The following is a 9,515-nucleotide window of genomic DNA, read 5'->3' as shown; positions in this document are numbered from 1 at the left end:
CCCACTTGTGTAGGGAGGTTGGCATGGCCTTGATCCTGGCCACTGGTCAGCATAGGACACCAGGAGACCCCCAAGGCATGGGCACCCTGACCTCAAGCACTCGGGTATGGAGGCAAAGGAAATACATGGAGATCAGGGATGGCATATCGTGTGTGTGTATGAGGATGTGAGGGTGTGTGTGAGAGTGTGCACATGTATGAGTGTTTGTGTGTGTACAGGTGTGAGTGTGAGGGTGTGTATATGAGGATGTTAGGGTGTGAAGGTGTGTGTGTGTGTGTGTGATGATAGGGTGTGAGGGTGTGAGAGGGTGTGAGGGAATGAATATATGAGGGTGTGAGTGTGAGTGTGAAGGTATGAGTATGAGTGTGTGAATGTCCATGTGTGTTTGTGTGTACAGATGTGTGTGAGGGTATGAGTGTGTGTGTGTAAATGTTTGAGGGTATGTGGGTGTGCGCGAGCCTATGAGGTGTATGTGTGTGTGACTGTGTCGGTGATTTGTGAGTGGGCATTCATGTATAGGTGTGTGTCGTGCGTGTGTGTGCGTGGCAGTACACGCATGTATCAGTGTGTGCGCACATGGGTGAGCAGTGTGCATGTGTGTGTACACCCAGGACGTGTGTTTTCGTAGGTGGGCTTTTCCATCAGCACACTCCTGCTCAGGGGCCATGCTTGCTGTGCACGGGGTCCTATTGGCACATGACCACGCCCATGTCGCCAGTTCCCACCCCAGCTGCAGAGTCTGACCACGGCCCATGAGGAGGACTTTCAGCTGTGAACTGAGCAGGATGGACCTGGGCTGGGCGAGGGGCGGGCAGGGCTGGACAGCCAGGGGAGGGCCGGTCACACTGGGGCCTGGATGCCCCACCTCCCCAGTCAGGGTTCAACACCCGGGTGGCCGGGCTGTGTCCCTATTGATAAAGGGTCAGGTAACAGCTAACAAAGAGCAGGAGGCGTGGGGCAGCGGGAGTGCGGGCACCCCAGTGGACACCTGAGGCTCGTGGGCGTGGGGCTGGCTGGGAAATGTTCCGGGCACTGGCTGCTGCCAGCGTGGCCCTGCCGCCCCGAGCAGCAGGGTCGGTGCGTACAATGGCCTCCCACCAGCTGCTGGTGCCACCCCCAGAGGCCCTGCAGAAGCCCCTGTCGGTCCCCAGGCGGCTCCTGCTGGGGCCGGGGCCCTCGAACCTGGCCCCACGTATCGTGGCCGCAGGAGGCCAGCAGATGATCGGCCATATGCACCAGGAGATGTACCAGGTATCCTGAGGTCGGGAGGCGCCATCCGTGCACTCCTGGCGGGGGCTGATGGCGTCGTGTTCCCCCCACCCCCACCCCACCCCAGATCATGGACGAGATCAAGCTGGGCATCCAGTACGTGTTCCAGACCAAGAACCGGCTCACGCTGGCCATCAGCGGCTCAGGACACAGTGCCATGGAGGCCGCCGTGGTCAACACGCTGGAGCCAGGGGACTCCTTCGTGGTGGGGGCCAATGGCATTTGGGGGCTCCGGGCCGTGGAGATGGGGGAGCGAGTTGGTAAGGGGGCCTCCCTACAACAGGTACTCCCACACCCACACGACCCCCAGGGGCCCTTCCCACGAGCCGGGTGGCACCTGGGCACATGGGGAGGGGGCAGTGTTCTGTCCATGGAGCAAAGCCTTCCTGAGGGGCTTAATAATGGAGAGGGGCCTGCCGAGCCCCCCTCGGCCACTCTCAGCCCCCAGGTGGCCTGGGCACCTCACCTAGGAAGCAGGGCCAGACAGGGGCTGGAGTCCAGCCCTGGAGCCCAGCCCTGCAGCTCTGACTGCTCAGGGTGACCTGGGCGAGCCCCCGATGCCCCACCTCATTCCTGCTTTGCTTCTCCTTCCTTGTTGGGGGCCATGAGGTTGGGAGTGGGGCTGGAGACGAGGGTCTGCTTCCCTGGAGCCCTGCTCTGGCCCTCGCCAGCCACCCTGTCACCACTCTGCGCTGGGCTGGGTACAGGTGCCGCCGGGAGGGACAGACCAGGTCGGTCTAGTCCCTCTGCTGGGGAAGCCTCAGATGCACAGCCCCTTGCAAACAGCTGCCGCTGCGTGTGTGCTGACGCCTTGTCGGGCCTAGAGAGGACTCATGAGAAGCCTGGCCACCAACAGAGCCCCCTGCCCTCTCCTCTCTAACTGCCTGGTTCAGGGTGGGAAGTGCCCTGCCTTCTGGTCACAGACCCTTATGAAGAACAGTCACCGTAGTGAGTGGCAGTAGCTGCTGATCACTCTCTACCCGCCACCCCCTCCCCAGGAGCCCGCGTGCACCCCCTAATCAAGGACCCCGGAGGCTACTACACGATGCAGGAGGTGGAGGAGGTATGGGGTACAGGTGCTCAGCGGCTGGGGGTTGGCCCTGCCCCATGGTCTGACCCTACATGCAAGTGGGACAGTGAGCTCAAGGCAGAAGCCGAGGCGGGAGGCCATGCAGGGGCAAGGCCCCGGACCCCATTGGTGGCCCGGTGATAGCCATAGGCCTGAGGATGGTTGGAGGCTAGGATCTGTGGATAAAAGTCCTTTTCTTGGGTAAAACCCATTAGCCGGGCTGACAGCTCCCCATTCCAGCACACATAGGGGTCTCACTGTCCCTGGGACTTGGCTAGCTGGCCCTGGATATCCCCCTGGCAGATCCCCCGCCCCACATATACAGCTCACCTCTAAGGAGGCTGGCTTACTCTAGGCAGCCCTTCCAACACACCCCAGAGCTCCCCCTGCCCCAGGGCCCTGGACAGTTCCTCACAGACCCCCAGAGCTTACTCCTGGGAGGCTGGCTCACTATGGTCAGCCCCTCTGACAGACCCCAGAGCTCCCCCTGCCCCCAGGCCCTAGCCCTGTACAGTCCCTACAGCTTGACCCTGGGGAAGCTAGCTTGCTCTGGGCAGCACCCCTCCCCTGAGCCCACACAGCCTGTCTCTCCCCCAAGGCCCTGGCCAAATACAAGCCAGTCATGCTGTTCCTGACCCATGGGGAGTCCTCCAGTGGCCTGCTGCAGCCCCTGGACGGCTACGGGGAGCTCTGCCACCGGTAAGTGGCCACTGGGAGGGGCTAGAGCAGGGCCAGGCCTGTCATGTGGCTGGGGTGGCAGCCCTGAGGTCTCCCCACTCCCCACCCTCCATGGAGTCTGGGTGGTCCCTGGGCCCAGGGAGGGGCAGGGCCTCCGTGCCTGCTGCCCTCAAGTCCCCATGGCTGCTTGGAGGTTGTGTGTGCTTAGTGCTGACCACTGCCCCGCGCCAGGGCCTCATCCAGAGACCCCCCCAAAGGGGCCTCAGCTCCACTTCCTCTTATAGTCTACCCACCCCCCCAAATACACACCATGTGGGGGACCAGGGCATAGCCTTGAGTGGAAGTGGGTGATCCTGCCCTAGGGTCTTGCCCAAGGAAGACCCCAGGGTAGAGGCTGTCGCCAACCACCATGGGAGGCCCCACAAACACAACCTGGGCCACAGTGACAGCGGGGTCTGAGAGGCCTGACGACTATTGGACACTTCTAATTAAAACCCTTTTCACTGAAAGCGCATGGGGCTTAGGGGGAGGGGCAGCTGCTCTGCCGATGTCTCTGGACTCTGCACCCTCCGGCCCTGGACTTGTGGCCTGAGGGCTGGGCTGCACTGGGCTTGCTGGGGAAGCCAGGTTTTCCTGCCCCCTCCCCTGCACACACCCCCAAACATACCCCACCCCACACACACAAAGCCCAGGGACTGGACATCGAGAGCACCCAGGCAGCCTGAGGTCCCTGGACTGTCCAGCTGCTTCCACTCAGGCTGTACCTCCCACTGTCGTGAGTGGGCCCCAGGGTGGGGCCACTCACTGACCAAGCAGCTGCTCTGACCACAGGACCCTGGCCACCTGTGAGAAGGACTTCTACTTGCCTCCTGATCCCCACCCATGTATGAGCTGAGGTCTGAGCCCCACCCCCCACCCCAGGTACAACTGCTTGCTCCTGGTGGACACAGTGGCCTCCTTGGGAGGGACCCCCATCTACATGGACCAGCAAGGTAGGAGGAGTCCCTGCTGGGCTCTGAGCCAGGTGGCCCTGGCTGGAGCACTCTGAATAGTCCTAGAAGCCGCCCCTCCCTGAAGCATGCTGGGTAGATTCCTTCACCAGTTGGCAGGGCCAGGGCACCTTTCAGCAGGTAGTCCCTGGGCAGCAGCTCTGGGGCAGCAGCTCTGACCCTTCCCACTTTAGACCAGGGGCAGGACACTAACCCCTCAGTCCCTCAGTTTCCCTATCTGTGGTCCAGCATTGAGCCCCGACTATAGCCATGGCCGGCTTGTTGCCCCGGCCCCTCTGGCAGGGCTGGCTGCTCCTTCCTTCAGGGCCCATCCTGACCAGAGCCCATTGGCACTAATGGCCCCAGGGTTGACCCTCCAAGCCCAGCTCCAGGACAAATCTCACGCAGAGGGGCTGAGCTGTCCTTAGGTGCCCCTGCTGCCCCCAGGCAGGGCCAAGCCTCCCTGACAAGAGGAGAAGTTGGGCAGGGGGCTGGGGTCCATGGTCCCAGCCGGCCTGCCCAGCGCCCCCTCTCCACAGAGATCGACATCTTGTACTCGGGGTCCCAGAAGGTGCTGAATGCCCCTCCAGGAACTTCGCTCATCTCCTTCAGCGACAAGGCCCGGTGTGTGACCGTGGGGCAGGGGACAGGGCACATTCCTACCGAAATGTCCACGTGTCCCCCACGAGCCCCCACCCCACACTCAGTCTGAGCCCTCTCTCCAGAAACAAGGTCTACAACCGAAAGACAAAGCCTTACTCCTACTACCTAGACATGAAATACCTGGCCAACTTCTGGGCCTGCGGAGACGGTGAAGATGAGCCCAGAATGTAAGGGAGCTAGGGGGAGGGAGAGGCTGGCATGGGGGCTTGGGCAGAGGGGAGGCTGATAGGTGGTCTTAGAGGCACAGGGGTGAGGGGATGACCTCTCACAACCCCAGTCTCCCATCAGAGATGCCCAGTCCCCACACTCCTGCCTGGAGCCCTGATGCCCTGTGCCAGGCTGCCCAGTGCCCACCAGAGCCCACCCTTCCATGACAGGGCCCTCCCCTCCAGAGCCCACCCTTCCATGACAGGGCCCTCCCCTCCCACCCCTCCCGTGGATCAGCCTCTAGAGGTGCCCAGTGCCCTGGCCTGACTCCTCGATGAAGCACCAGCAGGTGCCACAGGTTGGGCCCAGCTTGCAGGCCCTGCCCACTGCACTCTGTCTTGCTCTCAGGTACCATCACACAACGCCCATCATCGGCCTGTTCACCCTGCGGGAGAGCCTGGCGATCCTCGTAGAGCAGGTGAGGGGCCTTGGCCGCGTCTTCCACCCGACGGGATCAGGCCCTCCCCGTCCCATCCATCAGGCGTGGAGGTGGACTCCCTCAGGGAAGAAGGTCGATGCAGGGCGACTCTTAGGACTCCTAGCACCTTCCCAGAAGGTCCTCCGCAGGGAGGAGGTGGCCTTGTCCCCAGTCTCGCCTGCTAACTCCAGGACTCTGGGCAGATAGGGCCTGATGGTGTGTCCGGAAGAGGGTGGCAGAAGACCAGAGGGCCCAAGGGACACAGTTGGGTCCAGGAGCCATGTGCTCTATCCCCAATCCGTGGGAAGCGCACCAGCCCACTAGCTCTCTCGTTTCCCCTCCGCGGCCCCCCACCCACCCACCCCTCCTGGCCAAGAAAGCTCACTGGCTCTTCCCCTGGCTCCACCCCTCCCCACCCACCTGCAAGGGGCTCTCCTCCCCACTCACTTCCCCTTGACTCTCCCCTATGCTAATGAGCTCTCTTCCCTTTTCTCTGCCCCTTCCAGGGGGTGGGGGTGGGGCCAGAACTAAGAAAGGTGGGCTTCTTTGACCCTGGGCCCCAGGGAAGCCCCGCGGAAGGGGTGAGGAGGGAAGCAGCCTGGTCAGTGGACAGCTGGGGGCCGGAGGCAGGACCTGCACCCCAGAACGACAGGCCATGGGTGCGGGTCAGAACTCCCAGAGACAAGGAGGTCCGTGGTCAGGAGGGGCCTGGAAACCTTACATCCAGGGGAACCCTCTCCTATCCCTGGCCCCCTGGCCCACGACCCCACACCCACCCCGCCTGAGCACCCTTAGAACCAAAGCCTGAAACCAGGGTTGGGGGTCGGGGGCTCTGAACCCAGAGGTGCCTCTATGAGGCCTTGGGAGCCCAGAGTCCCCTGCCTGGCCCCCTGCCTGCCCTCTTGGGGGTGTCTCAACCCCTTCTCTGCGCAGGGCCTGGAGAGCAGCTGGCGGCGGCACCACGAGGTCACCTTGTACCTGCAGGGCCGCCTGCAGGAGCTGGGTCTGCAGCTATTCATCAAGGACCCGGTGAGCGGGGTTCCACCAGCCACTGCCTACACTTGGCTGACAACCCTCGTCCCTCCTCCAAGCTCTCTGGAGCCCCCAGTGGTGGACAGTGAGCAGTCTGGCTGGGAGGCCCTCACCGCCCACAGGGTTGGTGGGATTTGCTCAGGCAGCCGGGCATTGAGAGCCTGCTGGCCCCAGGCCCCCTCCCCTAGCACTGCTCCGGGCACAGACCAGGCCCTGGCAGACTGGGCAGGCAGCAGGGCTGGTGGTGAGAAGTGTACATTGTTCATCCCCTGGCTGAGTGGCTCTGTCTGGCAGGCACTCCGGCTGCCCACGGTCACCACGGTGGCTGTGCCGGCCGGCTACGACTGGAGGGACATCGTCAACTACATCATGGACCACTTTGGAATCGAGATCACGGGGGGCATGGGGCCCTCGGTGGGGAAGGTGAGAACATGTAGCCTTGGAGGAGCTGGGGGCGGTCAGCACCACACTCCAGGGGCCCCACCCACAGAGGGGAGCTCTAGGGGAGGTGAGAGGACGAGGTGGTGTGGGGAGGATGCCCAGCACTGCACCCAGCTGGGTCTCACCCTAGGGGGATGGGGACGGGCGCCAGCATTACAGTCCCAGGTGGACAGGCGGGTAGTCTCCGAGCATTACATCCAGCATCAGCAAGGTCCCCCAGGAGCAGGTCCACCCTCAGGAGGAGAATGCCCAGCACCATACCTGGGGCCAGCAAAGCCCCCAATCAGCAGACACACTTAGGAGACCCAGGCTGGCAGGGATAATGAACAGAAGTGTCCCCATCTGATCCTTGTGGCCTCTCCTGACCCTTGCACCCCCACTTGGTGAGCTCACTGGGGATCAGCGTAGCCCTGGTCTCTCAGCACCCCCTCATAGCACCTCTCTTGTTGAGAGGACCTGGTGCCCAGGGCAGAAGCCTGCTACCTGCTGAGGTGGAGTGGGCCATGGCAGAGGGGTCCCCTTCCCCCCAACTCCCTCTGCAGCCTGGTGTATGTGGTCCGCATGGCAGAGCAGGGTCAGGAGGAGTGACCCTTGTGTCCCCTGCCCCCACCAGGTGCTGCGCATCGGACTCCTGGGCTGCAATGCCACCCGGGAGAACGTGGACCTGGTGGTGAAGGCCCTGAAGGAGGCCCTGCAGCACTGCCCCCGGAACAGGCTGTGAGAGGGGCCGGGCACCCCATCACAAGCAGAAGACCTCAGCAAGGCCCAGGAGCTGGGGCAGGACGCGATGCCCACCCAGTCAGGCAGTGCGAGGGAGGGGCGGAACCCAAGAGCTTCCCAGCCCCTCCAAGTGGGACCCCAGAAACGGGATCTTTGAACTCAGGGCTGCCTCTCCCACCTGCCCCCAGCCACAAGGTCCACTGTCTCCTGGGACTCAATAAAGAGCAGGTCCACTGTGGCTTTATTTCTAACTGGGTGGGCTCCCGGGGTTCACTTTCTGCACTGCCCGGGGTAGACAGTGGGACCTCAGAGGCGGGGGATGGGGGCACCTCATCTTAGAGCCTGGGGCGAGGTCTCCCCAGGACCGGAGAACAGGCATGTCCAGCTGGCTAGGGATGCTGCCACATGGGTGTCCCTCCAGTCACTCCTCTGACCAGGTGGGGGAGAGGCCGAGATCGCTCCCACCCAGCAGACTCTGAGACACGTCCACATTTCCCAGGAGCGGATGGGAGGGAGCCAGGAGAGTGGCAGGAGTGGTCCCCCTTGCCCAGGGGATGCCCGCCATCCAAATGTCACATGAGCCTTTGTGTGGCCACCCACCCAAGACCCCTGTGCAGGCAGGAACAGGCCTAGTGGCTGCACGCAGTCTCCTGGCACGTGCCACTGGGCGAGGGCACGCACTACTCCGCCACTGACACAGCTGGGCATGAGTGGATGACATTTTAACAGCAACCAGCTCAGGAACTGGGAGAGGTGGGGGTGACGGGGCATCAGAAGTGAGACTGGGGACTGACCGTGTTTGAGGCTCGGGTGCTGAGAGCCGGGTTCCGGACCAGTGCTCCCTGGGGAGAAATCCTGGTGCCTATCCATGCAGGAGTCTTATGAGCTCCATTCAGCCATCTGGTGTCCGCAACCAGAGGGGAGCTGCCCGGCGGCTGGATTTCATACCAACGGATTCACGCCCACGCCGTGTGTGTGCTCTCTCAGGAGCAGGGCCGCATCTGAGCTGTCTGTGGCGTGGGCAGTTGTCATGGGGACCGGGGCTTGGTCATCTTTGCTGCTAAGTGGAGGTCCGCTGTGCGGACATCTCGTTTGGTTATGACGCCGGCTAGTGCCCACCTGGGGACTGTCTTGGGGGAGGCTGTGAGGCCCTTTCCTGTCGCGGGCGCCGTGCGGACAAGCGTTTTCGTCTCCCCTGGATCAAACGTGCAGCTGGAGCGGGGGGGGGGGGGGGCTCAGAGGTCACAGAGCAGGTGTTGTTGGAGGGAAGGCCTTATCCAGCAATTAGTAGTGTGACACACAAGTAACTGTTGCCGAAGACCATGCAGCAGCCGCTACAGACGCCCATGGACAGGGAGCTGCCAGAGAGTCAAAGGGGTGCAGCCAAGGACATGGAGGAGGGATGCTGTAGCTGGAGAACCGTGACCGAAAGCAGAGAATGCCAGCGAGATGTTCCTGTGTTTTTGTTTTTTACTGTGAAAAGGCATTCAGCTACATGGAGCAAAACAAATTATGGGTCACATGGAGAAGAATGGGACTTCCGGAGCACCTCAGTGTGCACATGGCAGACCGCGTGTGGAAGAGGAAGTCAGTCATTCGTGGGGACCGGGTGGTTGCAATCCGGAGCGGTGTGTGCCGGGGTTCTATCCTCTCACCCTACTTCCTCAGTCTGTCTGCTGAGCAAATCTTTTGCAACGCTGACGACGACATGAGGGACAGCCCGGCCGCAGGCCTGACCCTCGTTCCATAAGCAGGTGACACATCCTCACTTCCTGGACGCATGGAGGACTTGGGACGCTTGCTGACGAAGATCAACAACTGCAGCCTTCGAGGTGGATTGTGATTTAGTATAAAAACCCAAACCCTCCCCGAGGGGCCCTCAGATGGCATCCTGGTCAACAGAGAGAAGACTGAAGTGGTCCGGGATTTCCTCATATCTGGATGCACAAAGGGCAGCGCGGGAGCCGCAGTCCAGGCGTCAAACGACTTGGGACACGGCCCATGCAGAACATCGCCTCTCCGACGTGTT

At 62.3% G+C, this 9,515-nt stretch overlaps 1 protein-coding gene across 1 annotated transcript; it reads left to right on the top strand.

Annotated features, from left to right (window-relative positions):
- The first annotated feature begins 1,020 nt into the window (after positions 1–1,020).
- Positions 1,021–7,487, top strand: AGXT (alanine--glyoxylate aminotransferase). Its single transcript, XM_075529827.1, has 11 exons — positions 1,021–1,251; positions 1,337–1,529; positions 2,268–2,332; positions 2,937–3,037; positions 3,938–4,008; positions 4,545–4,629; positions 4,731–4,835; positions 5,224–5,293; positions 6,227–6,322; positions 6,620–6,748; positions 7,380–7,487. Exons 1-11 carry the CDS (start codon positions 1,021–1,023, stop codon positions 7,485–7,487), a joined length of 1,254 nt encoding a protein of 417 aa, XP_075385942.1.
- The last annotated feature ends 2,028 nt before the right edge of the window (positions 7,488–9,515 follow it).

The sequence above is a fragment of the Tenrec ecaudatus genome, chromosome 13, assembly GCF_050624435.1.
Source record: "Tenrec ecaudatus isolate mTenEca1 chromosome 13, mTenEca1.hap1, whole genome shotgun sequence".
Taxonomy (NCBI): Eukaryota; Metazoa; Chordata; class Mammalia; order Afrosoricida; family Tenrecidae; genus Tenrec; species Tenrec ecaudatus.
The sequence above is the reverse complement of the archived record's forward strand: the minus strand, read 5'-3'. Positions and strand labels throughout refer to the sequence as shown.